Source organism: Cystoisospora suis (assembly GCF_002600585.1).
Source record: "Cystoisospora suis strain Wien I chromosome Unknown contig_5623, whole genome shotgun sequence".
In the NCBI taxonomy this organism is placed as follows: Eukaryota; Apicomplexa; class Conoidasida; order Eucoccidiorida; family Sarcocystidae; genus Cystoisospora; species Cystoisospora suis.
In genome coordinates this window covers 1-17666 of record NW_027158413.1, presented here as the reverse complement: position 1 = coordinate 17666, position 17666 = coordinate 1, and the positions used below count along the sequence as shown (strand labels likewise).

At 54.2% G+C, this 17666-nt stretch overlaps 5 protein-coding genes across 5 annotated transcripts; 2 read left to right on the top strand and 3 right to left on the bottom strand.

The window, feature by feature from the left end:
* The first annotated feature begins 1894 nt into the window (after nt 1-1894).
* Nucleotides 1895-3051, top strand: CSUI_009428 (gag-pol fusion protein). The gene has a single exon (XM_068069544.1). The coding sequence runs from the start codon at nt 1959-1961 to the stop codon at nt 2391-2393; it is 435 nt and encodes a 144-aa protein (XP_067918484.1). The 5' UTR covers nt 1895-1958; the 3' UTR covers nt 2394-3051.
* A 1078-nt stretch (nt 3052-4129) lies between these two features.
* On the bottom strand, nt 4130-5903 carry CSUI_009427 (srs domain-containing protein). Its single transcript, XM_068069543.1, has one exon. The coding sequence runs from the start codon at nt 5358-5360 to the stop codon at nt 4305-4307; it is 1056 nt and encodes a 351-aa protein (XP_067918483.1). The 5' UTR covers nt 5361-5903; the 3' UTR covers nt 4130-4304.
* Nucleotides 5904-7966: 2063 nt separating this feature from the next.
* Nucleotides 7967-11437, bottom strand: CSUI_009426 (srs domain-containing protein). Its single transcript, XM_068069542.1, has one exon. The coding sequence runs from the start codon at nt 10410-10412 to the stop codon at nt 9360-9362; it is 1053 nt and encodes a 350-aa protein (XP_067918482.1). The 5' UTR covers nt 10413-11437; the 3' UTR covers nt 7967-9359.
* Nucleotides 11438-11556: 119 nt separating this feature from the next.
* On the top strand, nt 11557-15696 carry CSUI_009425 (uncharacterized protein). The gene has a single exon (XM_068069541.1). It carries the CDS (start codon nt 15452-15454, stop codon nt 15668-15670), a length of 219 nt encoding a protein of 72 aa, XP_067918481.1. The 5' UTR covers nt 11557-15451; the 3' UTR covers nt 15671-15696.
* On the bottom strand, nt 12948-16422 carry CSUI_009424 (srs domain-containing protein). Its single transcript, XM_068069540.1, has one exon. It carries the CDS (start codon nt 15269-15271, stop codon nt 14108-14110), a length of 1164 nt encoding a protein of 387 aa, XP_067918480.1. The 5' UTR covers nt 15272-16422; the 3' UTR covers nt 12948-14107.
* Nucleotides 16423-17666: the final 1244 nt, after the last annotated feature.

The following is a 17666-nucleotide window of genomic DNA, read 5'->3' as shown; positions in this document are numbered from 1 at the left end:
GCGTCAGCTTTATCGCTCGTCGCTCGACAACATTATTACAACCCCCTACCGAGGATAGACGACCCCCTCTCCGCGCTTCAAGGGGTCTCGTGTTTTAGTACGCTAGATATGGCATCGGGTTACTGGCAGATTCCCATGGCGGCACAGGATAAGGAAAAGATTGCATTTACTACACATGCGGGCCTGTTCGAGTTTAACCTCATGCCGTCCGGGCTCTGTGATGCCCCCGCAGCGTTACAACGACTGATGGACACAATTTTAGGGGTATCAAATGGACTATGGCACTTGTGTACCTGGATAATATCGTGGTGTTCTCTTCAGGCTTCGATGAACACCTACTGCGGCCACGAAGTGTCGTCGAGAGGTTTCGGAATGCCGGAGTTAGGCTGAGCCCTAAGAAATGTCGACTCGCTTTGGCGGAGGTTGTCTAACTCGGGCACATAGTCAACAAGGAGGGAATCAGACCAGACCCGCAGAAGGTATGGGCAGTGGATCGATTCCCGACACCGGCAACTACGCGCGAGCTTCGCCGATTTCAAGGCCTCGCTGGCTACTGCCGCAGGTTCATAAAGGGGTTTTCGGGAATCGCCGCGCCGCTCTACGCTCAAGCAAGGAAAGACTACTGGGAGTGGAGCAGGGACTGTGAAGAAGCATTCGCAAAACTGAAAAAGGAACTCGCAGCGGCCCGTCTTCTGCACCATCCACTACGGGATATTCCATTCATTATAGACTGCGATGCTTCACGTGTAGGGTGGGGAGCCATACTACAGCAGCATTTCCCAGTGAACCGACTCCCCGTGTCATCGCTTATGCCAGCCGACTTTTCAACTCAGCGGAGCAAAAATGGTCAGCGACAGAGCTCGAAGCCCTGGCCGTCATATGTAGCTTGGAGGAATTTAGAGAATAGATTTCTGGCCAGCGCTGTATTGTCAGGTCCGACCATGGCTCACTACGCTGGCTACAGACAGCGAAGAAAGGAAGGCTGGCCAGGTGGGCACTAAGGCTTCAAGAGTTCGACTTCGTCCTAGAACACCGGCCGGGTTCCAAGCAGGCGCACGTTGACGCTCTGTCCAGGGCACCCTGGGACCTTAAGGCAAAGGAGATATGGGCGAGGAACGTAGGCGTGACGGACCGAATCTTCCCGGACTACGCGTTCGCTTTTGCTACAAGAAGCGACCCGAAAGATGAAAAAAACCCCTCCCGCTGCGGGATAGTGCAAGCGCGAAGATGGTGTAAGAGGAGCGAAGCGACGAAGAATGTCGTGCACTCGTGAGAGCTATTTTCACGAATAGTGTGGTGGCAGCCCCGCGTTGGTGGCAGGCCCTCCCAAATTTCCTCCGCAGTCAATACGTGGATTACAACGGCACTCTCTTCAAGCAGGGGGAGAATGGGATCCCGCAAATATTTGTGCCCAGAGGGCTGCGTAACAAACTGGTGGCAGATTACCACAGGGGCCCACTCGGAGCACATCTCGGGGCAGATAGATTGCATAACCAGCTGAGGCGCAGATATGCGTGGCCAGCCATGCGTGAAGACATTCCGAGACTGGTAGAGGTGTGCCTTCCGTGTGCGCGAAGGAAACCCGTTGATTACCGGCAAACACTCCAGCCACAGACAACGTGCGAACTACTGAAACCTGGGCTATTTCACACATGGGCCATCGATGCATATGGACCGTTGGCCGAAACCGCAAGAGAAAACGTATACGTTATAGTCATGATAGACCATTTTTCTAAATGGCCCGAGATAGTCCCAGTGAGCAGTGTCACCGCCGAAACAGTAGCCACAGTGATAGCGCACCGGCTAATTTGTCAATATGGTTGCCCTGCCGCCCTCTTGAGAGACAACGCTAAGGTGTTTGACGCGAAGCTTCTCCAGGAGCTGCTATTCCGGTGGGGGATCCAGAAGCTGAGCATCTGCCCTTATAATTCGCAAGCGAATGGGTAGTCGAGGCGTTCATGAAAACACTGGGGAATGCGCTAGCGTGCTCTGTCATGGACAAAGGGGGAGAGTGGGATAGGTACTGTGCTGCAATCGCTTTCGCGTATAGGACAAGCCCTCATCCTTCAACGGGGGAATCGCCGTTCCGTGTGGTGTACAGGATCGACTCGGTCTTACCGATCGATAGGCAGCTGACAGACGATACCAACATTTTAGCTCCATCACTAACAGACAGGTTCGAATACTTGAAGAAGATCAGGAACGATGTGTTCGAGCAGTTACACAAACGCATAGACCATGGGCGCGCAAACACGCAAGTATTCCAGCTGCTGCCGGGGTCCGGCTTACCGGACCAGACAGAGTTCGAGGAAGCTCGAAGTTGGCCGCCCGGTATAGCACACCGCATCGGCTGCTGGCATCCCACGGCAGTGGAGCATTCTATGATGTCCTAGATCTCCGAAGAGGCCTCGTCAGAAGACTCAGCCATCGGCTCCTCCGCAGGTTCGCGCCAACCGTTCTTACCCCGACAACTGCCCCAGAACCGTACGAAGCCGAATTGTACTTGCCAAAAGCTCGCACCACCCAAGGGACGCGCGGAGATAGCGGTGACGGAGAGAATATTGCATGAGCTACCGAAATTTCATAGGGAGCCCGTGCCGAACGTCGAAGGCCGACAGAGGAGGTTCGACAAGTTCTCCAGTAAGGGAGACAGGGGCTAGCTACACACAAAGTGCGGACGCCGGGGCGGCAGGCACACGGGAGAGAGTGAACGTGACCGGGCTTGAAGCCGGTATGACGCAAAGGCGGATGGCGACTCCGAGGGTGGTGAATATCGGTGGCCCTCCCTTCCAGATCCCATGGCAGCGCCCGGAGGTGGCAGCAAGGGACGTTGCCCAGTGTAAGCACGGGAGGAATATTGGCATGCCACAAGGAAGAGCCAGTACGGGCTCCCGTGGCTGACCTTCCCGAAAAGGGGCTACTGACAAGACACGGACTTGTCAGGTTCAACAGAGTGTGAAACGAGTGATGTGTAAGGGTGAGTATATATGCGAATCAGAGGGTCGTACCGTGCGTGCTATGCCCGGGTGTATCGTGACGCTAGGTCCGAACGACAGACAGAAAAAAACTTCCAGAGTTTTAACCTCACACTTGCCCCCTTGTGGCGCGAGAGCGAGATGAGGGTAGGAGTCTGTTCCCCTCCGAAGAGGATAGCATTTTGTGGCGACGGCGGCAGGATGCAGAGAGTTAGCTGCAGCTTGACCTGACCCGAGCTGGGGAGCTTGTTTTGACGATAACACTCGACAATATCAGCGTTCATGGCCTGGGGGACGCTGCGCCTAAGCAGTGGTCTCGTCTCTTCGGATCTCGTGTCGCTCCGAGTTCCCGGGTTCCGTGACCTAGCACAAGGCTAAACTTCCTCAGTTCTTTAGTTGGCGCACTCGTTTCTTCTTCAAAGCAGGTTCTAGTACTTCACATGCCACAAGAACATCCACCGGTGCAGGCTTTCGAGAAATCAAAGATAGCGGGCGGATGTGTTACCGGCTCACGCTAGAAAGCTAGCACATCAGGAAGAAAGCAAAGAGGTCTACCGCTCACCAAGATGGAAGTGCGCTCAAACACGAACTCCGGAGAGCCTCGCGGCTCCAGGCTCGAGACCGTTTCATTTCCCTTCACCATGTGATGTATCCGGGATACAGGCGGACGTTCGGCCGAGTTTGCTGTAGAGATATAATCACCGTACAGGCAGCCACGGCAGAAGCCTGCCAAGCAGGATGCAGCGAGAGAGTTCACGTTCTCCCCATTTACAACCAAGTGCAGGACAGACTAACTAGGTGAGAAGTAATGCGAGCCAGAAAGTGGTCACCTTTAGTGACCCTCCCTGCGGAGCATGGGAAGAATTGCCGCACAAAAAGAAGGAGCTAGGGACGGGAGGGGAGAGGAACAACACCGAGAACGTAAACAGCGACCGGCGGCGCTCCCAGAGAAGGTGGGGCAAGTGTTCTGATTCTTCGTGGCTTTCTGCTTTTGCTGCTGGTCCGATTGCATCTTGCTCTCCGAGTTGACCGGAGTGTGTTTTCCGTGTGTTTCTGTGATGTATCCAGCTACCGGACCCTGCTACCAAAGCACGAGCTGGAAAGCTGAGAATGAATGTGTATTCTCTTGTTCTGCAACACAGTCTTTTCTGCTCCTCGTGGAAATTGGCGCTGCGCTGTCAAAACACACCTCGCTCCGGTTTTCAGGTTATAGCACACTAGCACGCGCACTATGCTATGAAGGGGATAGAACAATTCCATCGCCAGGCAAAAAAAGCTGAAGAAAGGGCAGTACGTTCAGTTATACAGAAAGGCCGAAATCTTCCGTGCTCATAGAAGGCCGCACGAAACAGTAAGCACAACTGCAGTGATGGCCCCAAGAGAAAAAGCATTTTTCCGGAAACTTGATACTGCTGATGATCTGACTGTCACATTGACATTGCAAGATGTAGCATCCTTCTCCTTCTCCGCCGTCTTGCACCCCACAAGAAATACTGTGTCAGACGATGGAAACTTGTCTGTCGGGATGGTAAACTGCACCGTCTTCTGTCCATCCGATTCTGTCCACCATGATGCCTCAGCCTTCGGAATGAGTGATGTCAGCTGCTTTGCGCTACATCCGTCTATACTCGTCCCAGAGCAGTACTCCTGTTTCTCCGTCGGGATGCGAGCCCCCTCAGACCCACATTTAAGGGTGAAGGAGTTCTTCTCTGGTGTCAGGGTGACAGCTACAGGAGCCTTGTTGCTGTCCTTCCCGTATGCACATGTCACAACATTGTCAGCTGACACCTCAGATGCCCGGGCGTTCACAGTTATGTTTACTTGGCATGATGATTGGGGCTTGCTCTTCTCCATACACCCCACGAGGAATTGCTGGTCCACCAGAGGAAACTCTTCTCTCGGAATGGTCACCTGGAATTTTTTCTGTGTGACACCGTCTCGAGTCTCGGAGGTAGCAGCTGTCCAAGCAGCTTTGGCTCCTGGGAATAACAACGTGGATAGAGCGCACTGCTGTTTGGCGTCTTCGCTGCACTTGGACAGGGACGTTGTGTTTGCACTTGAAAGTTGCCTTGCGGACGGCTCTGTGGTCTGTTTGCAGACATTAGCCAACTCGGAAGGGACAGCATTCGAGTTTTCTCCCTTGCACACAAGTTCAAATGTTGGGTTTGCTTGAGAGATACTTCCTTTAAGCGTCGCTGGCTTCGGCGTCTCTGCGTGCGGAGCCGAACACGTTGCTACTTGGCCTTCTATCGTCGACGACTTCTCGGGTTCGCCTTCGTTCACAGCCCCGACGGCGCATACTGTCGACGGTGACGGAAGCAGCACTAGCCACAGATAAGTAAACATCCACGCACTTGGCTTTCGTTGGGGGTGTGGAGACGCCATTATAGCTGAGAAGGCTGTGAGGGCGGAGAACTCTGTCTGGAGCCCGGAAGCTTCACGTGGAGGTAACAGGTTTGGAACCAGGGGCGCCTTACGCCCAGCACAGAACTCACACGGAGAAAGTGTTGCCCGAAGTGCGGGATGCAAAAGACCTCATGGAGGCTTTACCAAAGCGGTTTCTTTCCCTGGGAACAGGACGAGTGACGAAACAAGGCGGCTCCTTGAGATGCCCGTCATGAACAGCCCCAAGACATCGGGAGGCGGGCGGGGAGAGGGATCCGGGCAGCCGGCAGCACATTCTGGTAGCCGGGGACAGGATCCTCCCTCTTCCTTCCGAATGACGGCGATGGCCCACAGCCAGCCACGCGGCGCCGGCTCGACAACCATCTTGTTCGCCTCCATTTCCGCCACGCACGGGTGAGGCACGATCAGGGGTGGTGATTTTTTTTTTGTAGCGCGGGAAGCAGCCCTTCGGCCGGCCAGTTTCGCCGTCCCGTGACGGCAGCTGCAGGACGTCTCCGTGGGAGCCGGAAACATAGGAATTGCTCGAAAGTACTCTGTGGAGCAACACCAGTCGCTCCTGCACGATGATTTAGCGGTATGAGTGAGAAGTCCCGTGCCTGTCTTCGGGAACGTGACGGACTTTATCAAGTTGAAGGACTTATTCAGGAAGACACATTGGGCGCCGGCTGCTTACCTGTCGCGGACGCAAGAGCAGCCACTTCGGAGTCCCATCGCGAACTATTGCGACTCCAGGATGGTCCACAACGTCTTCGCGGGAAAGGCGATGTAGCGGTGAGAACAGACACTTACGAAGTTTTCTTCTGTTCGCCCCCGTCTCGACGACTCTCACCGGCAAACACTGTAGTAACGCCTCAGACCCGCCAGGGCCGGCGGCCCCCTCAGCAGCATCGCACTCGACCAACCACGTAAACAGCATACACTCATCACACTGGACTCCTCGATGACTCACAACCGCTACGGCACGGCATGGCACGCTACGCGAAGGCGCGTCACAGGCGCTACAGGCGATGCCGCGTGTTCTCTTCGCGAGCCCCCCGGGGACCCTCGGATGCCAGCGTCCTGTGCCGACACCTGTTACTCCGGCAGGCTTCACACTGACCTTCGACCGCTCGGGTTAGCCGGGAATGCGCTGACGCTAAGGGACGCTCTGTCGGAGTACTACACATCGACCCTATATCGACCACCGCGAGCCTACGCCACAGTGTTACAAACGCTACACATATACTTGAGAGTCAGGTCGGCGGCACGCAGCCCGAGCAGACAAGGACGTTTCGCGGAGTGCGGTACCCAAAGATGTCCGATACACCGGTGTGAAGAGCTCGGCAAGGTACTGCTCCAGCTGTCCCGGGTCAGAAAATGTTCGCTCGCACACTCGCCACCTCACAAGGGCAGCAACTCAGCCGGCGTAGGAAATGGCTAGTCTCCAGCTGACGCGTTCCTGTCTTTTCGAGGGAGCTTACAGCAGAGGGACTTCGGCGGTCGCAAGGTTCGTGCCTCGGTACCGAGTCAGCAAGAGCACACAAGTCCCCTCTTTGGGAGCTGGAGTCCATACTCTGCTCGCAATCAGTCTGTTGAGAAGATCAGGAAACAATTTTCTCTTGGCTGTGTCTTTCTTCTTAGGCTCAGAGAGATCACCATAACTCGCCGATGCTTCGCGTGTGCACCGCTGGCAGTCGGGGGAGATCCAGGCCGGAAACCAGCCCGGGTCAACTGGGCTTGTCACTAAGGGAGTCCTCCAGAACAATTGTCTGGGAAGACCCGCCCCCGACTAAGGTAGAGATGCCCTAATTCTTGTTCAGGGACTTCTGTCTGGGCGAGTCGCGCCCGCAGGAAGAACGTCTGGACGCGTATGTCAATGATGTTGACACCCACCTGCATTCTTAGCCCCAGCGTTTTCCCCTTTCTCCAGAAGAGTAACAGGAGAAACTTTGATTGTTGCCACTTCTCCCGAGCCTTTCATTGACTGGCCGAGAGCCGCGCTTCCACTGTTCTACATTCTTCCTTTCAAACAACTGACGAGAACCCTCGGCGACTAGCAAGCTAAAGAAGGCGGAGAAGTGCGAGCCGTCTAAGACACCTTTTAGCAAAGTGGCTTTTCATTCTGCAAGTCTGCCCCCTAGCCGCCAACGCAGCTGCTGCTCCTTCTGATGTACCAGGCCGTTTGCATATCTACTGAGTTCTCTAGCCAACTGCACCAGTGACTTTTCGGGTAGCAGCCGAAAGCTCTAATCACTGAGCTACTGAAGATCGGTGGATTTCTTCGTGCGAATACCACCCCGTGCAGTACTTCAAACTCCGCCTTCCCGCCGATCTTGACGATGTAGGTTCAGCTGCACAATCGATGACTACACAAATCAAAATTGCGCTTATTCCTCGTCTACGTACGTCGAGGTCTCTGGCCAGGCGGCGCTCCCAGATTTCCACTAACTTCGCGGGGTAGTATCGCTGAAGTCCGGGCTCCATCATGATGTCTAAGTCAGAAACTCCGGTGGTACCTTCATTTGTAATGTATCTTTTTCGGAGTCGTGTCGCTGGAGGGGTTCAGTTTTTTCTGGGCTTAAAGATGCTCTACACATTCGTAGAAATCGTTTCTCATTGCTTGATTGGGTGTTCATCTATCACTAGCTGTTGCTTTTTGTTTGGAAACGGCCCTCGCCTACGAGACTGAATTTGAGTTTCAGGTAACCGAAAAAAAACAAGGAAAAAGAAAAAAGGCCGGGCTTTCTTCCTTCATCTCAGCACCCCCACCAGCTCCGTCGTCACACTTGGAATCATAACGTACACAAGGCAGAGAGGTGCAGACTTGGAGGATTGCTTCTGCATTCTCTCTCGGAGTGACAGGAGCCAGAGAAAGTCTGATAACACCGACTTTTGTTTTCTCTCTCTCTTACATAGCCTTTACACAACTGTCGGTTGAGAAAAAAAACTCGCCCGACACAGTTCTTCTCTTCTTTAGTTCTCCACCGACGAAGTGGCTGGCGGCGAGAATTTCAAGGAGTTCGGAAAATTCTTTCCCTGTGCGTGCTTACCAGGGTACAACGGAAAAGGGGGGCGAAGTAAGGGAGAAAAGATCCTGCCCATTCCATTGCAGTTTCCTAGTCGAACGCATGACGAAACGACAGGCTCGTTTCCCGACATCAAATTGTTCTTTCGCAGTCGCCCGGTTCTGTTAACCGTTTTGCTCACTCTGACCTTAAAAGCTTTTTTTTCGTGCGTTCTCTCTGCTCCCAACTGAATTTGTGAAGCAGAACAACCAGACCGAGGAAAAGTTAAGGGGCGGGGGAGATCGCTAAGTGGATTCGTCCGGGATAGGTCTCCAGACACCTGTACTTCCTCGAATCTCGTGGTGAGGACGGCGAAGGAGGCCGAGGCCAAGCTGAGTAGAGAAAGTCCAGAAGTGCTCTCTGGCTCCTTCTGCTCCTTTTCCAAGTTGCAGCAAAGAACAGAAACCCCGTCGAAAGAAACGGAGAGAGGCAGAAGACGAAAGATGGGGTTGGTTAGTACACAGCGTTCCGCGGTGGAGGCCGGGGTTGTAGCCGGTCTCGGGGAAGAGGAGGATGGGGAGAGGAACAATCGCAGAAGCCTGTACAAGGGAGTTGATGTATAGAATGTGCTTGAATTTTTCCTAGATGTCTACCCTCGCTTCCCCCGACTCAAGGTATTGTCCTTCTCGAGTGGAGAGAACGCTGTGCGTGTCTCCGGCAAGTCCAAGTGACCCTCTCCAGTGCAGATGCAAGGGGAGGGGGGATCAGGACGACTGAGTTTGTTCCCTGTTCCAGACAAGTAGAGTTCTCCTCCACTTTCCCAAGAGAGAGAGAACGCAAGCGCGTCGTATCCCATGTGTAACAAATTTGAGTTGGCAGCATACTAGCTTACATAGCAAGTTTCGGAGGGGATAGAACGAGTCCATCGCCAGGCGAACAGAACAGAAAAGGCACATGGTACGTCCCATCACAAAAATACGAAGGCTCTGCGAACTCATGCAATAAGACCGCTCGAAAGAGCGAGAACAACTGCAGAGAGGACCCCCCCAAGAGAAAACGCATCTTTACTGAAACTTGATACTGCTGATGATTTGACTGTCACATTGACATTGCAAGATGTAGCATCCTTCTCCTTCTCCGCCGTCTTGCACCCCACAAGAAATACTGTGTCAGACGATGGAAACTTGTCTGTCGGGATGGTAAACTGCACCGTCTTCTGTCCATCCGATTCTGTCCACCATGATGCCTCAGCCTTCGGAATGAGTGATGTCAGCTGCTTTGCGCTACATCTGTCTATACTCGTCCCAGAGCAGTACTCCTGTTTCTCCGTCGGGATGCGAGCCCCCTCAGACCCACATTTAAGGGTGAAGGAGTTCTTCTCTGGTGTCAGGGTGACAGCTACAGGAGCCTTGTTGCTGTCCTTCCCGTATGCACATGTCACAACATTGTCAGCTGACACCTCAGATGCCCGGGCGTTCACAGTTATGTTTACTTGGCATGATGATTGGGGCTTGCTCTTCTCCATACACCCCACAAAGAACCGCTGGTCCAGGAGAGGAAAGTCCTCTTTCGCGATGATTAGCCGATACTTTTTGTCTGTGGAAGAGTTCGCTTCCGTCTGTGTGACGGCTTCCCACACAGCTTTGGCTCCTGGGAATAACAACGTCGTGACGTCGCACTGCTGCTTGCCCGTGTCGGCTGCGCACTCTGACAAAGGCGTCTGAGCACCCAAGTCGCTTCTTGCCGACGGTATGTCGCTCTGCTTGCATACTTTCTTCAACTCGACCGGGACAGCAGTCGGATTCGTCCCCTGGCACAGAAGCTCAAAAGTGGGGTTTGCTTGAGAAATACTCCCTTCTAGCGTCGCTGTTTTCTGTATTTCTGTTGCCACCACGCATGTCGCTACTTGTCCCGTCACCCCCGAAGTCTTACTTGTAACAGAGCCGGAGGCACCAACAGCCACTGCCGACAGAAGCAAGAGCACTTCCAGGTGACTACCGAAAGAAGAAAACCCACTGGATTTTCTTCTGAGTAGCGGACACCACATTGTCTCAACGGAAGTAGATGAGCGCCAAGAGTTCGGGCTGGAGCCCGGAAACAGTCCGCCCGTACCAAAACAGCTTCACCAAGTAGCAGTGACTCGGCCGTAGTGGACAAATCGAAGGATACCTGGGACAGAAGCACGTACCAAGAACTCGAACGTAGGAACGGGGAAGGAGCTTCGCTTCGTAGTAGAGAAAGGTCGAAAGATGGGTACCTTTTTGCCGGGTGGAAGTCAATCACAAGGAGCCCCCATGGCTCGCCCGGACGAGGGGCGGGTGAATCCCAGGCAGCCCGGGGAGAGATCTTCCCTCTTTCTCCGTGCCACTGATGATGGCCCCGGACTAGCTGTGCGGTCGCCGGGTCTGGGGTGATCACCCGTTGTTCCTCACATTGGGGACAGAGCGGTGGGGAACGGTCACGCGTCAGTGTGGATATATTCTCCAGTCTGAACGACAGCTCAACACCTTACAAGTGTATCAACTTCCATTAGCCTGTACGAGTAGGATTCTGAAAAAGGGGAGGTAGCCAAGTGTGCCACCGATTACGCGCCGCCAAGAAGCGCGGCGTAGCGAGCAATGGGGGGATCGAGCAAAATGGGAAGACAGGAGCCCCGAAGGCGGACGACCTGTATTTCCCCGGAAGCTACATCAGACACTGTCCTTGGCGCCCCTGCGGTGTGTACTCCGGCTATTTATGAGCGCTGTTTTAGTTAGGGGTAGGAGAAGAATAAACTCTCGAAGCAGTGCTAGCGGGCAGCACTCCCTACACTTGTTTTTCACCTTGCGTTGTGATAGGCCACCTCGCGGCGCATCAGCAACACCGGACGGCAAGAAAACGGTCAATGCTAGTCTGCGGCATGTAAACAGCCCTTCAAACAAAACGTGCAACCGGAGGAACAGCAAAACGAGTGTTGGAGTGCGAGTCGGCAGCATTGAGGCTGCTGACTATCAGCGCACCTCACTGACGAGCAGAGTGTGGATAGATGCAGTACCTCTCGAAGAACTGCTGGCGCCGATAGCGCATCACGGGAAGCGCCGGGCGTGTCACTACACCGTCTGCCAAGACATCCCGCGGTAGAAATAGCCCCTGGACAGGTGGTGGGTGGCGCGGGGTCATGGTCCGTTACACGGCGACGCCAGAAGAGGCCCGAAACACGGCAAATTAGTTAGCCAATAGGCTGGTTGCCTCAGAATCGGCCACAGGAGTGAGCCATCGCGAAAGATTCGTGCAGGCTTGCCAAAGTGACTCTGGCTAATTGCTTCTCCACATGAAAAGGTGGAGCCCCTTCTTTTTCCGCATCGCGGACTTGCTGTGTCTGCCGGTGCCTTCTACGGGTAACAAGTGCTTTGCGGGGACTCACCTTCAATTATACTGGTCAGCTGTAGCGGCTCTCATTCGTTGCTGCCCTGCGCTGAATCCTGTACATCGGATGAGGGGGCATATCGAAAAGTGAAAGCTTACCGTCACATTGGCACGGGCGACGCTGATCTCGCGTCCAAAGTATCCGCTGCACGTTCGCGGCCGCACGAGAAATACATGTTTTTCCTGTTGTGGCGTGTGGACGAGTATCACGTACCGATCTACGCGCTCTGCAAGGCCCTGGTCCGTGGGAACAGAAAAGTAGTCAAGGACTTTCCTGAGAAACTCGCCAGTTCAGAGACATGACTGGTGTCGTAAGCGCAACTCTAGGCTCTAATGTCTGCCCTGCCAGGCTTCCGATCCTCGAACTGGGAGGGGGTCTCCTCTGAAATGAACGCGTGGGCTCGCGAAGAGTCAGCAGGCGCAGTTCCGTCTGCTGCTTCGGGAAGACCTCCTGAAGAGGGTGGCCGGTTCTTTTTGCCGTAAATTTGGGGGGTGCACGCGAAGTGATGTCCTCGGTGTTGCCTTTCCTCCGAAAACTGGGGCAAAATATTACCTGCGGGTGATTCCTCTGCAGGTTCCGTAACGTCGCCAGGCTCCAGGAGCAGCCTTGCTCAACTCTGTGTGGTCTTCGTACTTTCGTAGCTGAAGCATCAAGGCCATCACGGAGATCCTTGTGCGTTTGCTGCGTCTCCGCAGGGGCGCCCCGTACGCTCTCTTCTTACGGCCCTAGGCGAAGAAGATTCACCTGACGGCGTAAAGCATTGACTTCACAAAATAAGAGATGCGTTTTCAGCAGTCCTGATGTTTTCCGGACCATGTACCACGGCGTCCTCATCCAGGCGAAGCCTCGAAAATTTCACAAGCTTCTCGAGGTATTCCCGTTGACGGTCCCGCTCCCCCATGTGTTTAGGTCAGGAGCCTCCGTACTCATCCGTGCTGTATTCTTGGTAGAGTAACGCAGTCAAGAGATTTCAATCTTTGCGGACCTCCAGTATGCTGTACACACGCGTAGATATTGGTGTGCAGTCATTTGATTGAACGTTCAGCTATCGCCGGTTGCCGCTCTTTGCTTGGAGGCGTCCCTTACGTACAGGACTGTCTGTGTGCCCCATTTAAGAGAATGAGGAACAGCAGTGTCAAAGTCGAGTCTCGGATCTCCCATCATCACCGAAGACGTCTTGTCAACAAGGGAGCTTCTGATCAACACAACAAAGTTGGGCAATATCAAAAGGTCCTCTCCTCTCAGCCGGGTGTCAGACAACAGGAGACCAACATCGGTCTTCCCCTCTTTCGTAGTGAGAACAAAGCGAAGACTCTCGTGGTGTCAAGACACTCCTTTTTTTGTTCTACTGTCCGTGCGCATCAGCGAGAATAAGAGGGGTGTGCGGGGGGGACGCCAAGTATCTTCCTGTATGAGTAGCTTCCCTCTTCAAAATCGAGGACTGACATTGTCCCTGTCTGTAGCTCTACTACTGGAAGCCTCCCTCCTCTACGGCTCTTCCTCCGCATCAGTTCTCTGTTCCTCCTGCTCTTTCTGATATTGCGAATGCCTCTTCTTTCATGTCTTCTCCCCTCGATCTCCGCCTTCACAGCAGCGAGATCAACACAGGGAGGTACAGCGTGGAACAAATGGTTGGAGATTTTCATCCAGGAGAGATCTCATGCGTTTGCTACCTCCCTCGTGTCATCATGAGATAAAGAACGGAGGAGGTAGTCGGCAAGTTGGCTAGGCAGAAAATCTTGCAGTAGACTTTACTTTATGTTTCGTTGCTCTGTCGAGGGATAACAAGAACAGTGAACCCGCAAGAGGAATAGCTGAAGAGAAACACTGAGCAAACAGCTAGATGAGGACAGAACGTGACTCAAAGAGCCCGAGGCCGTGGGAGTCCTCCGCGTAGAGGAAGACGATAAGGAGCAAGAAAAGAGTCTACTGAGGAGGGACAGGAGTACAAGTGAACGCAGAAACACAAAAGACGGCATTTTGACATCTCATGATGGCAAAGAGAGCATGCGTTTAGACCTTTCTCCTTCTACTTCTCCTACAGCTGGTCCGATTGTTCTTGCTTCGAGAGCTATGTGCTTCTCTGTGGTGTACGACAGTAAACCCGTACAGCAGCAAGAGTGCAGTCGACAAACGAATGGGTGTGTTCTTGTTCGAAGACAGATGAGGCCTTCTGACTTTCCGGAGGATTGCCGGTGCTCCACAAAGTTACGTCAGTAACATATCCGCGCACGCACCATCGATATAGGGATAGAACGACGCCGTCCCAAACAAATACAACAAACGACAGAGCGTAGTACGTTCAGTCACAGAGAATGGTGGAAGTTGTTTCCTCCTCACGCAACAGCGCCGCTCAAAACAGCAAGAACAACTGCAGAGACGACTCCAAAAGAAAAGGCGCCTTGGAAACCCGATGCCGCCGAGGATTTGACTGTCACTTTGACATTGCAAGATGTCGCATCCTTCTCCTTCTCAGGCTTCTTGCAGCCCACAAGAAATACTGTGTCTGCTGATGGAAACTTGTCCGTGGGAATAGTAAACTTCATCGACTGGTTTGCTACAACGTCCGCCCACCACGATGCCTCAGCCTTCGGAATGATTGATGTCAGCTTCTTGAGGTCGCACGCGTCAACAGACGTCCCGGAGCAATAGCTGTCTTTTTCTGCTGGTGTTTGAGTCCCTTCAGACCCGCACTTAAGGGTGAAGGAGTTCGTCTCTGACGTCAGGGTGACAGCTACAGGAGTCTTGTTGCTCTCTTTCCCGTATGCGCAGGTCACAACATTGTCAGCTGACACCTCAGATGCCCGGGCGTTCACAGTTATGTTCACTTGGCACGATGAGTCCGCTTCATTTGCCTTCATACACCCCACGAAGAACTGCTGGTCCAGGAGAGGTAACTCGTCTTTTGAGATGGTCAACTGATACTTTGTTTGTGTGGAGCCGCTGCCTTTAGTAACGGTTACAGGTTTCCATGCAGCTGTCGCTCCTGGAAACAAAAGGTCGCTGAGAAGGCATTGCGTCGTGGGATCTTGGCTGCACGCAGACAGCGGCGTCGACTGAACACGGTTTGCCGAGGACGCTTCGATTTGCTTGCAGACTTTCTCTAAGCCGGCTGGGACGGCGGCGTTCGACCGCTCCGTGCTGCACACGAGCTCGAAAGTGGGTTTTGCCTGGGAGATACTCCCTGTCAGTGTCGCCGGCTTTGGCGCGTCTGGGTCCGGCGCCGTGCATGTAGCCACTTGCTCTGTTACTCTGGAGGACTTTGCAGGCTCCTTGTCGGTCTCAGAGGCGAAGGCACAAACTGTTGCTGCCCATACAAAAAAGACCACTTTCAGCTGGTTAGAGAAAAAGGACGAGTCATGTGACTTTCCTCGGGCGAGTGGAGACACCATGGTCATCGAGAACCTATTTGGGAACGGAGAACTCCATCTGGTGACTCGAAGACTTAAATACCCTAAACAAAACAGCCGGGAACAAAGCGTGTTCGCGTGGCGCAGCATTTCAGCCAAAAAGTCACGACAGCGCACAGGGTGGACGACTTCAACTCGGGGGGCGAGAAGACAACGGTATCCTGCAGCAAAACGCTGAAGATCCCTGGCTCCCCGGTTTTGGAGCCCGCCACCCGGAACCCCAAGACAACGGAAGCCGAGGAGGGAAGTGGAAGGGGGGTCGGCCCCCGAATGCAGTCCCCCTCCTTTCTCGCGAACACTTGTGATGGCCCATCACCCCGTGGAGCCCGCCCGCTCGCCCAGCCTCCATATTTTCCCCTTACCCGTGGCAAGCACTGCTGGGTGTGTTGCGGGGCCATCCCGACACGGACAACACTGTGGCCTGCTGGTGACCCCCAGAAACCGCTTATGCTGGAACTCCTTCCCGGGTGCAACACATTGACTAGCTAGCTACTTGAAAACAGCAAATCTGCGGAAGAGGCCCGCCCTCGCTCCCAACAATCGCTGTTTGTGAGAACAGTGTTGTGTTTTTTCTGTGCGATGGATTCGCACAACCGTTACTATAATTCCTGAATACTAGAACTGGGCTTTGGCAAGAATGTCCGAATAACAACTTCCTCTAGCCCACTGTATCTCTCCCCGCTTCGTGTCCCCCGCCGACGACCGAGACACGTGCGACACTCCGCCAGGGAGTGGCTTGTGCGGACCAAAGTCGGTCGACAGGCAGTGCAGCTCTGGACGCGCGGCCTGACGCCTTGAAGTGGGAGCTGGCAAAACAAAAACGCTGCCGGTCACGGGTATCGGACGTGTCAGTCGGTTGAGTTAAAACAGTTCAAGAACCGAACTGGGCTTCTGTGTCAACACTGCTAGCCTTGCAGAGCGGACACGAAGCGCATTTGAAAACTGAAAAAGCATACGGGACGGCGGGTCCTAGTTGCCCTGTACACCCCTCTCCTTGGACAGCGTCGCGCGAGCAAGCTGCTGCCGAGCTTCCGCGTAAAAGTTGTCGGTGGCTCGCACCTTCAAATAGAGAGACGGAGCCTCTCGCCCAGCACCCAGGGCCTACGCCCGGGCAAACACGTTTGCATTTTGTCTTCGCAGCAGATGGACGGCCAGCTCCACTGCGCCCCTGACTTGCTCTGCTCAAATGTGAAGGTTGTAAAATGCCAGGCAATCCTCTGGTGATCAGCATGCAAGATTCGTATAGAGCTGTGAAAGAGTAGAAGCCTATGCTACAGTGGGGGAGTCGAGATACATCGCCCCGCCTGCCTTGCGCAGCTGTGGTTTTGAGCTTTGAGGTCCGGTGAAGGAGGCACGCATGCTTCTGCGCGGTGCGCACATAGCGGTGACCACTGCCGGGATAAGGAACCACTGAGCCTATTGCCCCCGGCTGCTCCCTCAGTACCGCGCTGAGAAAGTCCGGAGACTTGTCTCCCACAACCCTGACCGGCGCAGACAGTGCCCGGCGCTGTAATCTCAGCTCGAAACTGGGCTCCTATCTCGTGAATCACCCCGGACGGGGGCTTGCGCACTGGAACAACGCGCTTTTCTATCAGTCACCAGGCGGAGTCGCGCCCGCCGTTTCCGTGATACGTCCTCGGGGGAGTTGGTGCTCTGCTCGCCGCCAGTCTGGCGAGAAGCACTCGAAGAGTTATCTTCTGCGGTCTCCTGTGTTCTCCCGAGGAACAACGTACAAGTCGCTGTCCATCTACTTCCCCTCCGTGCCCCCTCATCGCTACCAGGGGGACCAGGATCAGCGCTAGCAGGACCACTGCAAGACTTCCTTCAGTCTTCGAATGCGCCGAGACATCGTTGTTCGCTACAAAAGCTCCACATCAGCCGCTTCTGTTCGGGGGAGCCGCGGCCAGAGGAAGGCCGACTTGACGAACCTGCCAGTAATGTTGGGAGTGCCCCACCTGCATTCTTCGCTCCCGCTATAACGCTTTTCTCAGAGGCATCAACAGCAGAACCTTTCTTGTTGTCGCCTGTCGACCCTGAGCTACTGGGACTGCCTGGCACGGAATCAGGCTTCGAGCTCCCTAGGGCACGATTGCTGTAAGAGACAGGGGCCTTTTCCAGTCTCGAAGCGCGACGGGGAGGCGGAGACCTCCGCGCCGTTTGGGATCCCTTCTGAAGCCTGTTCTGGAGGTCTTCCACTTGGGCCATCAACGCATCCATCTGTTGTTTCTGACTTTCCAAAAGCGTTTGCATCTCGACTAATTTTCTTGGGTCACTAGTGGCATCAGAGCCGCTTCTCGATTTCTTGTTCGTTTCCCTTCCGCTGCGTGCGGTACCCTGTACTCTGGCTTCCTGCCGTTCTAGGCGCAGAAGGTTCACCTCGCGGCGCAGATCGTTGATTTCACAGATCAGGGACGCGTTTTCCTGCATAATCTTAATGTTATCCTGTCTATGCACCTCGGAGTCCTTCGCTAGGCGACGCTTCAAC